This window comes from Rana temporaria, chromosome 1 (genome assembly GCF_905171775.1).
Source record: "Rana temporaria chromosome 1, aRanTem1.1, whole genome shotgun sequence".
Lineage (NCBI taxonomy): Eukaryota > Metazoa > Chordata > Amphibia > Anura > Ranidae > Rana > Rana temporaria.
The window spans coordinates 127,075,750-127,097,641 of record NC_053489.1 but is presented as its reverse complement, the minus strand read 5'-3'; the positions used below and the strand labels follow the sequence as shown (position 1 = coordinate 127,097,641).

The 21,892-nt window shown below is 45.2% G+C and overlaps 1 protein-coding gene across 1 annotated transcript in view; it reads right to left on the bottom strand.

Moving 5' to 3' along the window:
• LOC120931318 overlaps nucleotides 1-21,892 on the bottom strand; it is a 153,060-nt gene that overhangs the window by 111,380 nt on the left and 19,788 nt on the right. Inside the window, exons 3-5 of the mRNA XM_040342630.1 lie at nucleotides 13,827-13,979; nucleotides 9,752-9,801; nucleotides 2,113-2,212 (exon numbers count right to left, since the gene is read on the bottom strand). Coding sequence (XP_040198564.1) covers nucleotides 2,113-2,212; nucleotides 9,752-9,801; nucleotides 13,827-13,979 — 303 coding nt within the window. The remainder of the gene's footprint in view (nucleotides 1-2,112; nucleotides 2,213-9,751; nucleotides 9,802-13,826; nucleotides 13,980-21,892) is intronic.

Sequence of the window (21,892 nt, the reverse complement as noted above, 5' to 3'; positions counted from 1 at the left end):
TCATTCATGTTCATGACTGTATACTCACTGTAGACCCGTACTGCTATATCTTTAGGACTAAGGTTGTACTGATACCGATACGAGTATACTGAGTATTTTTAGGAGTACTTGTAGTCCTGCAAACGCTCCAGATGCCTAGTACGATACCTGGAATCTCAGGGATGATCAGTGTGGCAGCGGGGGAAGTTATAATCACCGATCTCCCTGTGTGGCTTTCAATAAAGCAGCTGACAGCCACTTCTGAGTGAGTAAGAAACTTATATAGCGCAACACATGCAAACTGAATCGCCTCTGGGCGCTTAGGGCCAAATCCTCAAAAGAGATACGACGGCGTATCTACTGATACGCCGTCGTATCCCTGTTTCTAACTATGGAACTGATCCACAGAATCAGTTTTCCATAGTTAGGGAGAAGATCCGGCATGTGTAATTGAATTACACTGTCGGATCTTAGGATGCAGTACCGCATCCGCCGCTGGGGGCATTTTGTGTCGAAATGCCGCCTCGGGTATGCAAATTAGCACTTACGGAGATCTATGAAGCTTTTCAGCTTCGTTTTTTTCTCCGTAAGTTTTAGTTTGCAAACGCAAAATTAGGGCTGCTTTTACAAAGTGTAAAGTTAGTACACCATGTAAAAGCAGACCCTTCTGTCCAGCGACGCGATTTTTTTTTTGTTTTGAATTTTTTTTTTTTCGCTGTATCTTTTTTTTTTACCGACGCAACTTTATTGACCCGACGCGATCCACAAAGCTCGGTGTAAAGTAATTTCACGCTATGCACGTTGGGAAAATGACGTCACGAGCATGCGCAGTACGGCCGGTGCGGGAGCGCGCCTAATTTAAATGGGAATCGCCCCCATTTGAAGAGGAACGCCTTGCGCCGGCGGAATTTAAGTTACACAGCCGAAAATTTCTAGGTAAGTGCTTTGTGGATCGGGCACTTAGGTAGAAATTTTAAGGCAGTGTAACTTAAATGGAAAAATTTACGTTACGCCGGCTCTTTGTGGATTTGGCCCTTAGTATCCTTTCTCTAACTAAACTTTTGCCCTCAGAAAAGATGGGTTTTGATTTTTTTCCTGAAAGCCAGGTAATTCATTCTCCTCCTCTCCGCGTTTTTCCAGCTGCTTTATTGAAAGCCACACAGGGAGATTGGTCACCTCCGCACCGATCATCCCCAAGTGTCCTCTGTTTTGTCCACTGTGCTCCTCCGTGGGCTCCTCCTGTTCGGACATCCGAGACACTCATGGACATTGCTGGACAGAGATGAGGCTCAGGTAAGTATTAGGGGGGCTGCTGCACACAGAAGGCTTTTTATCTTAATGCACATAATGCATTAAGATAAAAAAAAAAATCAGACAGCTCCTTTAAAAGGATCAAAAAACATTCTCCTCATGCCTGGTTCATCTATGCTTTGAAATAATCTTTTCTCATAATTTTTGCTTAGTTGTGGTACCACATCCATAAAAAATGTGTTGGTGGGTCATGCAACATTAATGTATGCTTGTAAGTCCAGTAGGGGACATCAAATGGCTTAGGGGTTGTTGCTTTTAAATTTCTTTCACATTATATAGCAGAGGTCTCTAAACTGCGGCCCAAGGGCCAGATGTGGCCCTTTGCTAGCCTATATCTGGCCCTTGGGGCACAATTCCTCCCACTAACATGAGGCACTATTCCTCCCATTGACACCAACAATGGGGCACTATATTATCCACTGATACCAATGATGGGATACTATTCCTCCTACTAATAGGGGGAATACTCCTCTTCCTATTGACCACCAACCCTGAGGCCATATATGTTCTCACTGATGCCGGGCCCGTGACATTTTCTTCCCTTGCTGGCCCCAATCCGGCCCTCCTTAAGTCTGAAGGGCAATAAAGTGGCACTTTGTTTGTAAAGTTTTGAGACCCCTGTTATATAGTAATCTTTACTTGTTGGTTGATCTTTATCTTATGACGTTAAATACAGTAACTCCCAAAGCTGTACTTTACTCACCAACTCATCCAGCTAATTGAGAAGGTCAACTTATAGCACTTAATAATTTATTTCTTTTCCTGTGTACTTTAAATGAGCCATAACGCACACATTCATACATTTTCCTTTACACACATTACCTGCCTTTCCAACTGCAACACCTGAGACTTCAAAAGATTGATCCGCCTCTCATCTAAACATTCATTCTGTCCCTCTTCAATCAGTCGTTTGTACTGAAGCCTAAAGCAAAGAAGAAAAAGCATCCAATATTGTTAAATACAATTACTTAATTTGGGCTATTAAATCTTGAGAAGTAAATTAATGGACAATCTAGTAAACATCAAACAAATGTAATCATTCATACAGAAAATGTGTGCTATAGTTGCTGTCTCTCCAACAAGTGAAAAAAAAAGATATTAATATTATTAAACCATGGGATTAAGTAGGAAAACCACAATTATTTTCTATAAATGTCAACAATATAAACCTCTTATTGAGGAGATCATATTTAATTGACAATTTAAGCGAATGTCAACGTTACTTGAGACCATGTTCAATGATAGTGCTGTATAGACCACTAGCCTATTCAGTTCAATGACCCCCCCAATTACCATCAGTCAGTCAATCATAAAGCACAGTAATGGCATTTAAAAATAAAGGAAGTTAGGCAAGTCACATGATTTTCCACACACAGAATTACTAGGTATTTATTTTTGGATGCAGTGTGAGTATTTCATACAGCACAGAAGTCTTTATCTGCAGAGAAATATTATACACAGACATTTCTGCTGGGGCTGGAGGTACTGGGCCAGATTCAGATAGGTTAGCGGATCTTTAGATCCACGTAACCTATCTGATTTATGTTACGCCGCCGCAAGTTTTTGAGGCAAGTGCTTTTTTCAGAAAGCACTTACTTGCCTGTAAAGCTGCGGCGGCGTAGCGTAAATCCCCCGGCCGAATTCAAATTCGGCGGGTAGTGGGCGTATAATATTTAAATCAAGCGCGTCCCCGCGCCGAACGAGCTGCGCATGCGCAGTCCGCAAAATTTTCCAGCGTGCATTGCTCCAAATGACGTTGTAAGGACGTCATTGGTTTCGATGTTAACGTAAATTACGTCCGGCCGTATTCGCGAACGACTTACGCGAACGACGTAAAAATTTCAAAACTCATCGCGGGAACGACGGCCATACTTAATATAGGATACGCCGCACATACCCCTCATATAGCAGGGGTAACTTTCCGCCGGAAAAAGCCGAATGCAAACGACGTAAAAAAAATGCCCGGGCGGTCGTTCATTTCTGAATCGGCGTAACTACTCATTTGCATATTCGAGGCGTAAAAGATACGGAAGCGCCACCTAGCGGCCGGCCTGGAATTGCAGCCTAAGATCTGACGGTGTAACACAGTTACACCTGTCAGATCTTAGGGATATCTATGCGTAACTGATTCTCTGAATTAGTCGCATAGATACGACCGGCCGGCCTTAGAGATACGACGGTGTATCAGGAGATACACCGTCGTATCGCCTATCTGAATCTGGCCCACTGTTCCAAAGAAATAAAACATTGAAAAATGACTTTCTTACTGCATCTGGATTTTATGTTTATAATTTTAATAAAAATTACAATTGGGCTTTAAGCATTCTCTGTTGCATGTGGCTGGTTCCTATGCCCTCCTGGCTGAGGTCTTTATTACAGTCATGCATGACTTTATGGCCCAAATTATCCAGTTATTTGGGGACTATGAATGCAGAGGCCACAAGCACCCCTGTGCTTTTCCTGCAGATTTTGTACTTGAACTGCCCATTGCCCTAGCAGCCTCTTAGGCCGCGTACACACCATCGGTCCAAACCGATGAAAACAGACCGAAGTTCAGTTTCATCGGTCCAAAACGACCGTGTGTACGGCCCATCGGTCTTTTGTCCTTCGGACAAAAATTATAGAACTTGCTTTAAAATCGAACCAATGGACCGCTGACCGATAGGTCCAAACCGATGGTTAGTACACAAAAGCATCGGTTCAAAACCCGCGCATTCTCAGAATCAAGTCGACGCATGCTTGGAAGCACTGAACTTCATTTTTTTTTCAGCACATCGTGTGTTTTACGTCACCGCGTTCTGACCCGATCGTATTTTGAACTGATGGTGTGTACGCACATCCGACTATCAGGCCGCTTTAGCGGTGAACCAATGAAAACGGTCCGTCGGACCATTCTCAACGGATGGATCGACCGTGTGTACGCTGCCTCCCCTGGAAACTCCACTAAGTGAAGTATTAACATAATATAAAAAAGTGTAAAGAGGTGAGTTGCGCTGCCAAAAACCAAGTTCATGCACTTTAGCATCCATCAGGATTGGTTTGACCCTATATGGTCACTACATTGTTACGTTTTTGGCAGCACCACTCACCTCTTTACACTTTATATTAAACTGTTACTTTTATCAGTGTTGTTTCCAGTTTTGGACACCCCTAGGAAGTACAAAATGTTCCATGCTGGTCCAAGTGTTTCTTTATGAAGATTGGGAACACCCCGACAAGATGTTGTTTATTACCCGCAAGCGCTTGTTGGAAGAGGACTTTGTCAAAGAGTAGTCCGCTCTCCTTGTGGATCTGGGAGTATGGGTCCTTAACAATGCATCCAGCATTCCCGTAAAGGATGCACCTGTCGTTAGGGATCCAACCGATAAATGGATGGAAGCTCCCTCCAGAGCTCTGTTCTCACTGGCAAGCACCCTCCTGTAAACTCCACTTTAGCTACGACTATGCTTTTCCAAGCCTTGGACAAAATCTACTAAAAGCAAGTGTGTCCCTGCTGCAGTTGATCTATTAATTATAGATTGTTTTGAGCAAATGGTTGTGTCTTGGATCTACTTAGGATATAATTGATGTTACTAGTGACAACAAGACCCATTTTCCGCAATGAAAGAACCCTTGCATACACTTGAACAGTTTGCATGTCTGATGCATGTTCTTGCATGTCTTGAGTGCAGAAAGTAGCCTCCAGGAGCTACAAACTAGAGTCTTGTTCTCTGCTCCCTCCTTAGTTTCTCACCTTTCTGTGTCACCGCAGATATGCACATCTCTTCCCAGCCCTCTCTGGTCTTCTGGATCCAGGCGCCATTGTCCAAGTACCTGTTTCAGAACAGTTTCAGGGGTTTTACTCTCAGCTGTTTACAGTTCCAAGACCCAACATGCTCCATCTTGCATCTCAAAGCACTAAATGTCTTGATTCAAGTTCAGTAATTGTGCATGGAATCCATCAATTTTGCCATAGCCTATCTTCACCAGGGAAACTTCCTGGCTTCTGTGAACAGCAAGGATGCATACCCGCTGTGGCAGAATAGTATTTTACGCCAGGTTTTGTAGGAAGCAAGCACACTAATGGCACAGGTGTGTGTTGTTCTTTTAGGAGAGCCAGAGTTAGAGCTCGGAGCCCCACCCTTCTGAGGGAGTCAGTGTGTAAAGGGAGCCACAAGAGGTGCTGGTGTGCACCATGGTGTCCAGGTCAGGACCGGCCAAGGCTCGAGCCTGAGAGAGTCCATGAGGAACAGAGTACCTGGGAACCTGTAAATAGAAAAGGCAATGAGGGATGGAGCAGCTAGGAAGCTGTAGAGACAGTCCATGAGGGACAGAGCAGCTAGGAAGCTGTAAGGGAGATGCAGTGCTGGGGTGCAGCATCTGTGCATAAACACTGGAACGTGTTTATGCACAGATGCTGGGACGAAAAAAGGTACTGACGGTCAGGAGGATACTGAAAAGTTAGTCAGAGCAGTAAAGCTGCCACAAGAGAGCCAAGTGGCTGATTGCTATGTTTTTGCAGTGATGGTGAGAATCCATGCGTGGGAAGGCATATCTGATTGAATTGTGAGTTTCGTTTAAATAAAAGTGGGCAGGAAAGCCCTGAAAGCTATATCTGGCCTAGAGAAAACTCAGTGTTTTGGCACTACCATTGAGCTAAGAAACCCTGACGTGTTTTCACATGCTTTCCAGAGTTTTGCCCTGGGTCCCCTGCCCTTTCAGTTAATCGACCTACTATTCCAGGAAGACGAGCCAACGAGGGACCCGCCGGAGGAGGGAGGATATATACTCCCCCAGACTCCCCCTACAAATGCAGGCTGGCCGGAGGCCAGCCTTCTAACTTGCAGTTAGAGTCTTTACCCCTAACACGTAGTGACCCCAATCACCAAGGCCTGTGGTGTGCCTTGGCCTAGCTGGACGGTACACTGAAAAGAGGGCAAAAGTCACAAGATAGGTAAATGATAACTTTATTGAAACAGATAACATTAATCCAATATGGTGGCGAATGCTCTACGAACCTCCATGTGAGGTTCGGGAATGTATCGGCTATAGCAGGAGGATCTCCAGCGTCCCATGTGTTTAATAATATACAAAGGGACCCCCTGCTTAGAAGCTGCAGACGCCGCCCCGATTCTAAAAGAATGTCCGGATAAGCGCTTCGGATCCAGATGCAGCTTGGCAAAAGGAATCCTAACATAACCGACGAATTACTTCGAAGTGATAGGAAGCGTAGGGAAGGGGAGTAAGGGACTATCCAGGGGTGTGGTTGCGAATAACCTGCCAAGAGAGTCGAGCACCTCGATCAGGCACCAACTGTTGTGCGTCTGATAATAGTCCCTTACTCGGTTATGTCAGGATTCTTCTTGCCAAGCTGCATCTGGATCCGAAGCGCTTATCCGATTATCCCTGCGTATAAGGACCCTACTGATATGAGGTCCGAAGCGGTGAGCCGTTTCATGTTCACCATGCTGGGGTCAGCGTTGCGACCTATATTGGCTGCGACTTTGGTGTCTCAGACACTCACTGAATGGGCAAAGATTTTGCAACAGACAGTAGAGGAGCATCAGCTTCCTCAAGAGTGCGTAAGGCTGGCTGACCAATTGGTACAGGGCCTTGTGTAGGTCTGTGATGCCACTCTGGATGCGGCCCCCTTGATTTCCAGAGCCTCTGTATCTGCGGTGGTATTGTGCCACCTAATTTGGCTGAAATGCTGGTCCGCTAACCAAGCATCCAAAAAAGCTCTGGCAGATCTGCCTTTCAAAGTTGGGAGGCTCTTTGGTACCTCGCTGGACGACATTATTAAGGATGTCACTGGAAGTAAGAGCACACTTCTCCCTCAATCCTAAGGGGAAGGAGCCATGCCGTAAGCCAGGACCTTACTTTTCCACGCAGAAGTGGTATTTTCGCCAGTCAGGGCCCACGGGCAGATCCTCCAAGACTGACATAGGTCTAGCTGGGGGACAGAAGCGTTCCTGGGCATGCAAGCCAAACAAGTCAGCTAACAAGACCACTACCGCATGAAGTTTTGCCCCCGCCCGACTCATGGGTGGGGGGTACAAGAGAGAGTTATGGCTATTGGTGCCTCCTGGGCTTTCCGACATCAAGCGTCTGTCTCACAGGTGTGTAAGGCGACGACTTGGTCGTCCGTTCACACATTTTCCAAATTTTACAAAGAAGATGCTTCCTTCGGCCACAAGGTTTTGCAGGCGGCTGTTTAAAGTTGCAACTCCTCCGTTGAGAAGCTCTGTTTGTTTGGGGTAAAGTTAGTTTTTTGATTGCTGTTCCCACCCCTCATTTTTTGACACTGCTTGGGGACGTCCCACAAGTCAAGATTAAAGAGCTGTGTCCATCCATGGACTAAAAGAGAAAATAGGTCTTTTTGTACTCTGTAAAATCCTTTTCTCTGTCGTCCATGGACAGACACAGCACCCACCCCTCCTTTTTATGTTTGTACTGCTTTTTACGAACTGAGATGCTGACTGCAGGGCGGAGGGTTATGTCTGGAGGGACCGCCCAAGCTGGGCGGGGCTGTTCATCTCTGTTTAAAGTAACATGTATTTAAATATCTAACATGTTCTGCCAATCTTCTCCTATAGAACAGGAACATAACCCACAAGTCAAGATTTAAGGAGCTGTGTCCGTCCATGGACAACAGAGAAAAGGATTTTACGGTAAGTACAAAAAATCCTATTATTTGTAGCTCTGAATATTCCCATCAGCAGTGCATAATACAGAAGTGTAATTTCTTGTGTGAAACTATGTACAAAATTTTGTTGGAAAATCTCGACAAATTTTTATGGCCGAATTATTGCCTCAGTTCAGCACGGATTTAAAAAAATAAAACCATTCACTTACTGGAGTTTCCATTCGGGGCCGAAACAACTAATCGATTAATCGACAACTAATCGATTATGAAATTAATCGATTACAATTTTCATAATCGATTAATCGGCCAGTAACATAATGGGGTTAAAAAAAATAATATTAGCCCTTTATAGCACAAAAAAGCAAATCGCTACTGTAAATATTACTTTCACTGTCCAACAGTAAAAATATGAACCCCTTACAGTAGCGATTATTTGCTCTTTTTGTACTTATTTTCGTTTTTTTAACCCCATTATGTTACTAAACATCTCAGGCCTGGGTTCACACCTCGGTTTTTTGGTGCTTTTTGCAGAAACACACAACAGTTCATTTACATGTTTTCCTATGGGACACGTTCACATCCATGATTTTCTTTCAGCTACTGCGTATTTGGAAAGGGCAAGGACTTTTAAGCACAAAGCGGTGCCATTTTGTTTTGTTTTTTTGGTTCAATATACTTCAATTGAGAAGCTACAGAAAAGCATGTAATGTGTTTTTGCGGCAATTTGTGTTTTGTAATCTGCCCAACAACAAATTGGCCCAAAAAATTTAAAAAATTCAATTTTTTTTTCTTTGAAGGCTATTATACGATTAATCGAAACAATAATCGGCCAACTAATCGATTATGAAAATAATTGTTAGTTGCAGCCCTAGTTTCCATTATAATAAACAAGTTCTAGCACTGCATTCAAAATTTTAATATTTCTTTATTGTCCTTCCTCATTTGCTGAAGCACCACAGGCTCAAAGCCAGGTTCTGTAATATGTGACTCTATCGTTCCCATGAAGTTTTAGAATTCTTCACTACCTCCCGCTGCTGATCACAATTTCTGCACAAACAAGTATAATTGGGATCGGAGCGAACGTCATTGGTGGTTTAAAACAGGCAATATCAATGAAAAATACTGCTTCCCACGGAATAAAAAGATAGTGACCTAACGAAATTTCAAAGAGAAGACGAAGCTATATACAATCTGTACTACTATATTTATTATGTAAAATAGGTCAAACAGTGTGCACATTCTCTACTGAAATAACATGTAAACATTTGCTTCATAAACCAGACTTGTTGACACTACCTGCAGTTTCAAAACCATGGCACTCTTGTTCAAAATTCAGTCTGTATCCAAGTGTTTGAACAGGCACTTTCCATTAATTACTTGTCATGTCCAAACTCCTAAGGCCCTAAACCTTTTGCCTTTAATAGTGCAACCATTAAGATGTAATCATGTCAAATAAGAAATCTTTCTGTGCTTACAGTAGTGCAATAAAAAAAATATATTTTATATATATATATATATATATATATATATATATATATATATATATATATATATATATATATATATATATATATATATATATATATATACACATACATACATACACACACACACACACACACACACACACACATATACATACATACATACATACATACATACACACACACACATTATTATATATTTATACACACACATTTCTTTTCTTCATTAACAAGTCTGTAAAAAAGAAAGACATTTACTTTGTAGCGGTTTAGATGATCTGTTTTAGAGATATTTAATAAAGCAATATATATATATATATATATATATATATATATATATATATATACATACCTCAAGTCTTCTAATTCTTGCTTAAGTTTTTCATTTTCTTCTTTAAGTTTCTAAAACAAAGGAAGTAATATTCTGAAATGCATAATTCCTCTATAAAATATACAGCACATTTTGGAAACAAGCTGAAGCTGAAGATAAAAAAAAAGAAAAGTTGCTATCCATGTTCTTTAAAGGGCAAGTTCACCTTTACAGAAAATCTGTAAGGTAAACTTACACTGGACCCCCTCCCCTTCCCCCCCCTGGTCCCGCTGTACCTGAGGCCGGTGATCACCTGCTAGGAGACATCGGGTTGCCACTTCACCCGCCTGGGAATTGGAAAAGGTACGCAAAGGAGGCATTCTAATTGATCGGCGTCATCATATGGACAGCGCCGAGAAATCAGAACCTGCCTAGCCCGTCCTGTCAGCGGGAGAGAAGAGGAGTGAAAGTCGCAGGGATTTCAAATCCCTGGATCGGTAAAGCACCGACCCGATGTCTCCTAGTGGGTGATCGTCGGCCTCAAGTACAGGGGGTGGGGTGCAGAGGTGGTCCAGTATAAGTTCCCCTTACAGATTTTCTGTGAAGGTGAACTTACACTTTAAGGGTCCATTAACACATGCCTTGCCACTTTAAAGTGATTGTAAAACATATATTTTCGTTTTTAATTAACAAACATGTTATACTTGCTTACAATGGTTATGCACAGAGAAGCCCCGATCCCCCTCTTCTGGGGTTTCTCTGCCAGTGCTCCTCCCCCCTACCAATGCTTGCTATATTGGGCCACTCATGCAGGCTCAATAACAGCACGGAGAGAAAGAGAGAAAAAAAGAGAATGAGAGAAAGAGAAAAAAAAGAAAGAGAAAAACAACCAAGCTGTTAAAGTGGTTGTAAACCTTGTTACAGGATTTTTACCTACAGTTAAGCCTAACCTGTAGGTACCTTGAATATCTCCTAAGCTTGCACAGTTTAGGAGATATCCAGTATATGCACTGCTGCCGACATCATCGGCTAATGCGCACTGAAGAAACAGCTTCTGGTGTCGTGCTCCCGGGCGCATGCGGGGGAGTGACGTCATCGCGGCTCTGGCCAATCACAACGCCGGAGACGCGAACCCGGGAATTACTCCGGTGGAAGATGTCCGCACTGTACTTGGAGGGCCGACACAGATAAAGGGCATCATTCTAAGGTAAGTGTTTCATTATGCCTTTGTCTTGCAGGGTTTTAAGAGGCATTAACCCCAAAAAGTATACCAATAAGGACTTGATTTTCCAGGTCTGTACCTTCCTGGTCATTTGCCCAGAAAGTACTGCACCCACAGCGTGAACATAACAGCCATGTAAATATTTTTAGAAGGTGGTCCATTTCTATTAGAAATGGTTTTCTCTTTAGAATCAGTTTTGTTCTTAATTGAAACAAATGCACAGAAAGTTATAAACAGAATTTATAAAAAGGGCTGTACAATCAGTTATCCACTGTGGGAAATTCCAAATGTACATTATGAACTACCTTTGAAGAATGCTTAACACATTTTGCATTGAAACTAATAAAATAAAAGATATGAGCTAATAAAGACTGACTGCCAATATGACTGGAATCACTGTGGAAGAACATCCAAAATACTTGAGGATAAACGTAACAAAAATTAAAGAAATTTAAAATTTGTAAAGATCATTAAAAACACAATAAACCACATACATCAGACAGTGTGAACCCATCCTAAGCCTAATGCTTGAAGTCCAACTCCAAGTAGAAGAAAAAAAAATCCTTGCACTGAAGCCCACCACACTGCAAGGATTACCTGCTTGTTAAGGATGGGTATACAGGGATAAGGAGCAATATATTATGTCTGCTCCTGTAGGCACGTAACATCTGTGTGATTGCTTCCACAAAGCCTCTTCTCTAAGGCGCGCCTGGCCATAGTCACACAGAGCCTTCTTCACGTACGATGCAAGGTTAATAGCCCTGCTTTGTACGTTATAAAGCTGGGGAACCACCCAAAGTCCAAACTGTTAGGGAGTAGAGAAGAGCATTATGCCCTGTACACACGACCGATTTTCCAGACGAAATAAACTCTGACGGTTTTTCTGACGGAGTTCCGTTCAAGCTGTCTTGCATACACACGGTCACAACAAATTCCGACCTTCAAGAACGCGGTGACGTACTACAACACTACGACGAGCCGAGAAAAATTAAGTTCAATGCTTCCGAGCATGCGTCGACTTGATTCTGAGCATGCGTGGTTTTTGGTCTGTCGCAATTGAATCCAGACAAACGGAAATTCAGCAGATCTGAAAAATTGAGAACATGTTCTCTAATTACGTCGGAATTTCCGACGGGAAAAGTCTGATGGGGCATACACACGGACGGAATATCCGATGAAAAGCTTCCGTCTGTCTTTTTCCGTCGGAAATTCTGCTCATGTGTACAATGCATTAGAGTAAAAATGTAAGGTAGGCATTACGTTCTCCCGCTAGACCCAACAAGCATGGATCTAAGGAGCCACCTGGTCCTCACTAGAGCCACTGGAGGTGTGGATGTTGCGCTGCAAGGCAGCCCACAGTTGTGGCTCTCTAACACACCTGTGAAGGCACAGTGCCAGCAGTCATAGCACACAGAATAGACTCAGGGTACACACAGGATACAAGGACCAAAGGAAAGACTACAGCAGCTAGCAAGAAAAGACACTAGGTGGAGGGTGCAGGGAACAAGCGTGAAGCACAGGAGAGCAGATAAAGCTGGGCAATAGCGCAGAGAGAGTGGACACAGCAAGCAGGAATGAGGGGCAAAGCAAAACGACAATAAACAATGCTATGGAGAGCACCCACAGCAACAGAAAATTAAGGGATACACAGACAGAAACCAAAGGAAATACAAGACCGCAGCAAGAGGGAAAACACTGAGAACAACAAGACCAAACAAACACAAAAAAACAGCATACGCCAGAGGAACTGGGAGGTCTGGCTTCAGCGTGAAGACTATGGCCCTGTACACACGATCAGTCTAAACCGATGAGAACGGACTGAAGTTCAGTTTCATCGGTCCAAACCAACCGTGTGTGGGCCCCATCAGTCAGTTATCCTTCGGTCCAGAAATTTAGAACTTGCTTTAAAATTGAACTGATGGACTGGTAACCGATAGGTCAAAACCGACGGTTAGTATGCAAAAGCATCGGTTCAAAACCGCGCATTCTCAGAATCAAGTCAACGCATGCTTGGAAGCATTGAACTTTTTTTCAGCACGTCGTTGTGTTTTATGTCACCGCGTTGGACTCGATCGTTGTTTTAACTGATGGTGTGTAGGTACCTCAGACCATCAGTCAGCTTCATCGGTTAACCAATGAAACTGAACTTCGGTCCGTTCTCATCGGTTTAGACTGATTGTGTGTACAAGGCCTAAGAATGAGCTCCGGCGTGTTCGCAAACCCCACGTGCAGAGCCCGCCAGGAAGTCAGCAATGCACTGCGCTAATCACAGGCAGTGAGACTTTGTCCCAATGCGCTGGTTGGAGAGATCGAGAAATGTCTCACTGCCTGTGATTAACACAGTGCAGTGCCGACTTCCTGGCGGGATCTGCACGTGGGGTTTGCGAACACGCCAGAGCTCATCCTTAGTGAAGACACGTTGCTCAAATGCTTAAAAATACCTAGGTTCTAGGTGGATTGGCAGGAACCCGGGCAGCTTGGACAGGGGGTAAACCCATCGCCAGATCAATATACAGAGAACCGTGACATTATAACTAAACTGCATTCACTATTTATACCATAATAGAGAGGCATATATTGTAATACTTGCAAAAAGACCATTTTATGTTGTATACTGTATTGATATTCAGAAACGACTAGGCTTATAAGGAAGTTAGTTCACTGAGTGAATCAGGGTATGATTTAGACTTTGGAAACAATTTAGACTGACTATTCAAACGGTCTGATGAACTAAATGGTTACAATAAATATATGAAACATACATATGGCGTGATTTATACATATAAAATCAGTTTATATTTAACCACTGTGGGTATTCTTTTGGTATAAATTTCCCTTTTTACTTGCAGTTTATTATCTTTAGGAAATTTTCAGGAACGCATTGGGGAAACTCACCACCAGTTTCTGGTCATTTCCTGAAGACCTCCTACTTGAGCCATGTGACTGGAATTCATTGGCGCTATCTCCTTTTAATAGCTGCTTTCCATGATTCCCTGGGCCAGTGGAAAGGTGAGGGCCTGCTGTGGACCTGCGTACAGGCTTTCCAGCCTTGTAAAAGACAAACACAAGCATGACTGTAAAAACAAGAAACATCAGAGACATTGCCAAGGTTTTATAGTAAGAATGTGCCAAAATATAACCCTTCATGGAAAGAAGATCAAATAAGACCACAGTCTGGCCCTGTGCTACATGCCTTATAACAGAAAACAAAGACGCATTGCATAATCCACATGTGTTACTATGAAGGTGTAGAAATGAAACATTAAAAACTGGTGTTATTAGCTTTTCTAAACCTGTAATACACAAGAATTAAGTGTCTTTTTCTGACTTTTTTCTTAATTAGTTGCAGGAAAGTCAGTAAGTTTGTCTTTACATTCGTTTAGCAGTCAGGCTTGAAGGCTTGCTACAGCCAATAAGGTAAAAAGCTCAAAATAATTCAGTACTTCTAACTGAAATTTGTGTTTCTCCCTATGTTCTTTTAGACAAAAACATTGGCTATTTTCAAAAGGAACAGCAATAAAATGCATACCGCATAACCCACATAGAATTCCAAACCGCTAAGATCTGCAACAGAGCGGCTGCCCTGCCGCAGTAAATGTACGGTGGGCGGTCCGCAAATTGGTTAAAGGGGAACTTTACTCTCGCAATCATCAATTACTATTTTTAATGTTTATGCTGCTAGCATTAGTAAATAAATGAGTAAATATTATATACTTTCCTATTTTAAACTTTTTTTTATATTTCAAGTGAAACTTTAGGCAAAAAATGAAGTCCTGCTAGATCACTTCAGGCTGGTCTCTTTTGCAGGTATAGCTATGCTACACATCAAAAATAAGTGCCTACACTGTTTAATACTGTAACATGCTCAGTTGCCAATCTGCCGACAGCCTTTAACCACTTACCCTCCGGAAGGTTTTTGCGAAAAGGCAATGCGTTTTTTTACAACACTACCCAAATATAATATAATATAATATAATATAGGTATGTCCTTTTTTCCCCACAAATAGTGGTATTTGATCAACTCTGAAGTTTTTTTTTTTGCGCTAGAAACAAAAAAATATAACTATTTTGAAAAAGAAAACAATGTTTTTTACTTGTTGCTATAAAACCTGTCCAATAATAATAATAATAATAATAAAAATGAATTTCCTTATACATTTAGGCCAATATGTATTCGGCTACATATTTTTGTTAACAAAAATCCCAATAGCATCCACAAACTGTGGGATTTTTTTTTTTTTTTTACTATTAATGGTGGTGATCAGCGAATTATAGCAGGACTTATATTGAGGCTGACATATCGGACACTGACCATTTTTGGGGGACCAGGGACACTAAGGCCCCTTTCACACGGACGGACCGTTCGGGTCCGCCAGTCAGTTTTGACGGCGGACCTGTGAACGGCCGCTCCATGCAGTCCTATGGAGCGTTGGATGTCAGCGGAGACATGTCCGCTGACATCCGACCCGATCCGCCAAAATCAGACGTATGGGGCCACGTCCAAATCCGTCCATGGCGGATCGAATCGGGTGAGATCTGATGAAAACGGACATGCTGTCCGTTTTCATCAGATCGCTCTATAGGAATCAGCAGCGCTGCACACGCCCCTCCCCGCTCAGTGAGCAGAGAGGAGCTTGTCATCCACCAGCTCAGCGGAGATCTGCGGACTGATCTCCCGCTGAGCTGGTGGGAGCAGGCTGACTCCGTTGCTCAAAGTCCGCCTTGTGTGTAACTGGCCTAATACAGTAATCAGAGCTTAAAATATGCACTGTCACTGTACTAATGACACTAAATGGGAAGGGGTAAATATCAGGGGCAATCAAAGGGTTAAATGTGCTCTTAGCCAGTGGTTGTGTACTGTGGGGGAGGTGCTTGAAGCGGGAAGGCATTGATCCTGTGTTCCTGCAAAGCAGGGACACTGATCTTTGCCTTCCCTTAGTAAACAGAATGGAAATCTGTCTTGTATACATTGGGAGATCGCCGTTCTGCCTGTGTACTGAAAAAATCGTCAGTTGCCAGTGGACATCGAGTTTGCGATACCCACCGCTGGGCTCCCACTGTGTGCGATCACAGTAATCAAACCCCGAAGAGTCAGATAACGTAATAGGTACGTGATCTGGCACAGAGCGGCCACCCTTCTGCAGTATATCTACTATGGGCGGTCCGTTAATGGTTAATTCTGTTCAGAGCATTTGGCTTCAACACAATGACAGCCTCTGGCAAAAGGAAACAGGAACAATACTGGAGGTAATTTACAGCAAACTTTTTGGTAACATAAATATTAATGTGGAATGTATGTTTCTTGCTAAAGAACATTCTTTTTTTATCAAGTTGTTATGGGTAAAGTTCTGCTTTCACTTTCTTCCTGGTTTCCAGGCCTAGGCTACATGAATCATCTGCCCTTACTAAAGATGGCCACCGCCAGAAATGCTAGGGGATGTTTTTCAAAGTTATTTCTTAGCAAAAAAGCATGGAGGCTTGGATGGATGGGTGAGTTTGCTTTGAATAATAAAAATGAATTAAACATTATTTGGTTTGTGGTGCTCAGATGTAATATAGTTTGGCTTTAAGGTTAGGAGCTGCTAACAAATAAATGTTTTTTTTCTTTGGAGTATGAGTGGCTTCTGCTTTGTTCAGGCAGTAGCTATCCAGTGACACTCATGTCCATTGTACAATTATAATAGGGGAATTTGAATAGAAGTGATCGCAGTAGGAAAGCTTGCAAGCACGACACGTTCGGTGCCAAGTGCCGCACTCTAATTAGTGAGCAGTTCCGGTCTGACAAGAAGGCCTTAACCTTCTTTGGGAATAATGAGCCAGGCAATGTTTGAAGCTTAAAAATAAGCTGCACAGAACAAGAAGGGTGCTGAGAACTATTTTAAAATGTGCTAAACCAACAGATACAGGTGACCGAACATTGAACCGTACACTTGGCAAGGGAAAGCAAAGCTCTGGGGGTAGAAAAGGGTCACTGGGGCTTTGTTGCTTTTTTTGTTTATGAAACAAGTGGCACAATCTGACCGAGCGTAGCAACGAGCAGTTAGTTATGTGCAACAAATTAGAGATGAATGCAAAACTGGCTCATCGTTAATAAAAATGACAGTAAGGAAAGCCCATATTCATATGGAAGGGCAGTGAGAGGACTGAAATGTGCAGACTGCAGCTGTGGCGTTATTTAAATGAAATCTAATTATATTTAACAGACTGGGAGATGTAAGGACCAAGACTACAGACAGAAGAATTATCTGCTTGTTCAAAGCAATTACATGGGGGCAAGATTACACAGCATAGGAGATGCATGTCATTTACAAGTATATAATCATATATAGAAGAAAATGTAATGAATATGAAAGCTGAGAAAATTACCATTTCTGTTTCATCTGCAAATTCATTACTATGATGATCGTCTATAAAAACAGAGAAGCCTGGAGCTCCACAATAGGGTAGAGGGATTTTTTGTGTAATATTTATATATTAGTGGGTATAGAAAATAATCACCCCCCTTAGACCCCTTTCACACTGAGGAGTTTTTCAGGCGGTACAGTGCTAAAAATAGCGCTGCTATACCGCCTGAAAAACTCCTGCACTGCATACTCAATGTGAAAGCCCAACTGATACACCGGCGTACTTTCAAATTTCCCGCGTCGTATCTTTAGTTTGAATCCTCAAACCAAGATACGACGGCTTCTGGCTTCAATCCGACAGGCGTACGGCTTTGTACGCCTTCGGATCGTAGGTGCAATACTTTGGCGCCCGCTGGGTGGAGTTTGCGTCGTTTTCCGCGTCGGGTATGCTAATTAGCTTTTTCCGTCGATCCACAAAGGTACGCGCGTCCTTTGCATTCTCTTACGTCGTCGCTAGTCGGCTTTTCGCGGCGTATAGTTAAAGCTGCTATTTTGCGGCGTATAGATAGACTTGCCATGTTAAAGTATGGCCGTCGTTCCCGCATCGAATTGAAATTTTTTTTTTTGCGTAAGTCGTCCGTGAATAGGAAAGGACGTAACTCACGTCCAAGTTAAAAAAAAAAGGGTTTTTGTACTCGCCGTAAAATCCATTTCTCTGAGTTCATAGGCGGACACAGCCTTCATTGACCTTAGGGTTATGCTTCTTCCTACCAGGAGATTTAGGCAGAATTCTACAGCACTTAAGGTGTTAAAAACTTTCCTTCATGCCGCTCCTCCCAGGGGGCGTGGCTCCCCCAGGCATAACCCCCACTCTGCTCTAGCAGCTTCAGTTCGTAACAAGCAGTACAAACCAAGGAGGGGTGGGTGCTGTGTCCGTCTATGAACTCAGAGAAATTGATTTTACGGTGAGTACAAAAATCCTTTTTTCTCTTTCGTTCATAGACGGACACAGCCTTCATTGACCTTAGGGACGCCCCCTAGCAGTGTCAAAAAAATTTGAGGGGTGGGAAAATAACACAGCAAAAACAGGTTACACCCCAAACAAAACCGGAGTTACTCAACGGAGGAACTCCAACCTTAAACTGCCGCCTGTAACACCCTGCGGCCGAAGGAGGCATCAGAAGATGCACTCACATCCACCTTATAAAACTTTGAAAAAGTGTGGACCGACGACCAGGTCGCAGCCTTACACACCTGTAACACAGAGGCTTGATGACGGAAAGCCCAGGAGGCCCCGATCGTCCTGGTCGAATGCGCCGTGACCCGAAAGGGAGGCGCCCGCCCCTTCAGGGCGTAGGCCTGAAGCACAACCTGTCGGATCCACCTGGAAATGGTGGCCGACGAGACTGCCAGGCCCTTACTGGGACCGGACACAGACACGAACAGCGAGTCCGACTTCCGGAACTGAGCTGTCGCCGACAAGTAAACTCGAAGGGCCCGAACCACATCCAGAGAATGTAAAATGGCTTCCTTCGGGTTCTTCGGCTGAGGACATAATGATGGAACAACAATGTCCTCGTTAATGTGAAAGGCCGAAACGACCTTCGGAAGAAAAGAGGGCTGCGGGCGCAGCACCGCCTTATCCTGATGGATGACCAAGTAGGGGGCCTTGCAAGACAAGGCCGCCAGTTCAGACACTCGTCCGATAGAGGTAATAGCTACCAGAAAGACCACCTTCTGCGACAAGGTCAGCAAAGGGATCTCCCGAATGTCCTCAAAGGGGGCACGCTGAAGCGCCAAGAGGACCAAATTCAAGTCCCAAGAAGGTAGCGGAGGGCGCACCGGGGGGGCCACATGCCGGACCCCCTGCACAAACGTGCGAACCAAAGAATTCGCTGCCAAGGGACGCTGAAAATAAACAGCCAGAGCAGAAATCTGACTCTTGATCGTGCTCAAGGCAAGAGCCTGGTCCACTCCCCGCTGTAGGAACAGCAGGATCCGGGACACCACGTAAGTACGGGGGTGCCACTTCATCTCCTCACACCTAGAGATGTATGCTTTCCATGTACGATGGTAAATTTTTCGAGAAGTGGACTTCCGTGCACGCAGCATGGTAGAGATTACCGGGCCCGACAGGCCCCGGTCCTTCAGTACCTGGTTCTCAACAGCCAAGCCGTTAAAGCCAGTGACCGTAAAGCAGGATGGAAGATCGGGCCCTGAGACAGGAGATCTTCCCTCAGAGGCAGACGCCAGGGGGCGTCTGCCACCAGACGTACCAGGTCCGCGTACCAAGAGCGACGCGGCCAATCTGGGGCGATCAGGATCGTTGGAATACCTTCGGCTTCCACCCTGCGCAGCAGGCGGGGTAGGAGCCTTAGAGGAGGGAAGGCGTAAATCAGGTGATATTGACCCCAGGGAGCCACTAACGCGTCTGACGCGTCTGCCCACGGGTCCTTTGACCTGGCCACAAACCGTGGTACCTTCCGATTGAGACGGGACGCCAGAAGGTCCACGTCTGGAGTGCCCCATTTTTGGCACAAGACCTGAAACACCTCCGGGTGGAGAGACCACTCCCCTTGATCCAGAGTCATGCGACTTAGGAAGTCGGCTTGCCAATTCAGAACTCCCGGAATGTATACCGCCGACAGGGCCGGAACGGACCTTTCGGCCCACCGAAGTATGTGAGCGACCTCCGTCGCCGCGGCCGAGCTCCTTGTGCCGCCCTGATGATTGAAGTACGCCGCGGCCGTGGCGTTGTCGGACTGGATCCTGACAGGACGACCCTGTAGCTCCAGGGACCACCTGACAAGGCACAGCTTGATTGCTCGGAGCTCCAGGATATTGATCGGCAGGCGGGACTCCTCCCGAGTCCAGCGCCCCTGGGCTGACTGGGTGCCCCAGACGCCCCCCCAGCCGAAGAGGCTGGCATCCGTCGTGACCACTGTCCAGCGGCACGGAAGAAAAGACTTCCCGGACCGAAGCACCGGAGACGTCAGCCACCATGCCAGGGAAGACTTGGCCAGATGGCTCAACCGAATCTGGCGATCCAGAGAAGATGGGACCCTGTCCCATCGTGACAGAATCTCCTTCTGTAGTACCCTGGTGTGGAATTGGGCATACGGAACCGCCTCGAAGGAGGCCACCATCAGACCCAGAACCCGCATGCAGAAGCGAAGAGATGACCACTTCTGGGTCAACAACTGTCTCACTGCAGATTGCAGGGTCAGCAGTTTTTTCGATGGGAGGAACACTTTTGTCTCCCCCGAATCCAAAACCAGCCCCAGGTGTTCCAGCCTCTGGGACGGAACCAACACTGATTTTCTGAGATTCAGAAACCAGCCGAACTCCTGCAGAGTCCGACACGTGATGGACACGTCCTCCTCTAACTCTGAGCCTGAAGAAGCTCTCAGGAGAAGGTCGTCCAGGTATCCCACGATAGCGATCCCTCGCTGCCGTAGCAAGGCCAGGATCGGGGCGAGCACCTTGGTGAACACCCGTGGTGCCGACGCCAGCCCGAACGGGAGGGCCACGAATTGATAGTGGTCCTCCCTGATCGCAAAGCGCAGATACCTTTGGTGGCTTGTGCAAACGGGAACATGCAGGTATGCGTCCATGATGTCTAAGGACGCCATGAAGTCCCCCTGGTGGAGGGACGCTATGATAGAACGGACCGACTCCATCCTGAATCGCTGCACCTTGACAAAGGAGTTGAGGGCCTTTAGGTCCAGGATAGGGCGAACCCCTCCCTTCTTGGGGACCACGAACAGATTGGAGTAGAACCCCCGAAACCGTTCCAGCGAGGGGACCGGCACAACCACCCCCCTGTCCAGAAGATCCTGGACAGCCCCGGACAGGGCTAGCCGACGATCCGGAGGAAGCTGGAGGTTGGATGGAAAAAATCTGTTTGGGGGACAAGAAAGGAACTCTATCTTGTACCCCGAGGCGACCACCTCGCAAACCCAACGGTCGGATAGAAGAGAATTCCACCGATCCACGAAGTCGTGAAGCCCTTCCCCCCACCCGAGACCCGGGCGGGGGCAGACCTTCATGCGGAAGCAGGCTTGTCCGCAGGCTTGTTCGGTTTTTTGAACCAGGGGCGCTTACGCCCGGCAGCAAGGGCTTTTGCACCTTGCGGACCTTTTCCAGCCGCGCTGGTGCATGAAAAAAACGCTTAGGGGGTAGTAAAAGTAGGACCTAGCTTGCGGCGAGGTTCCCTACCCTTCCCCGACTGAGGGAGCAAGGTGCTCTTACCTCCAGTGGCATCCTTAATGATGTCATCCAGGGATGCCCCCAAAAGCCGTCCGCCCTTAAAGGGCAAATCTACCAAGGCCTTTTTTGAGGACTGGTCAGCCGACCGGCACTTCAGCCATATAAGGCGGCGCAGAACCACTGCGTAGACAGAAGCCCTGGAAAGCAAAGGAATCTAATCCATATCCGCCTCGCAGAGAAAACTTCTGACCCTGAATCAACTGTTCAGCCAGGTCCCTAGAGGACTCGGAAGCCCCCTGGACCTCCAGGTCCTGCAGCAGGAGCTTCGCCCTTTCAGTCAGCGTCTGAGCTACCAGGGCTCCGGCCAGAGCCGGCCTTACCACCGAACCCACCACCGAGAACAGGGAG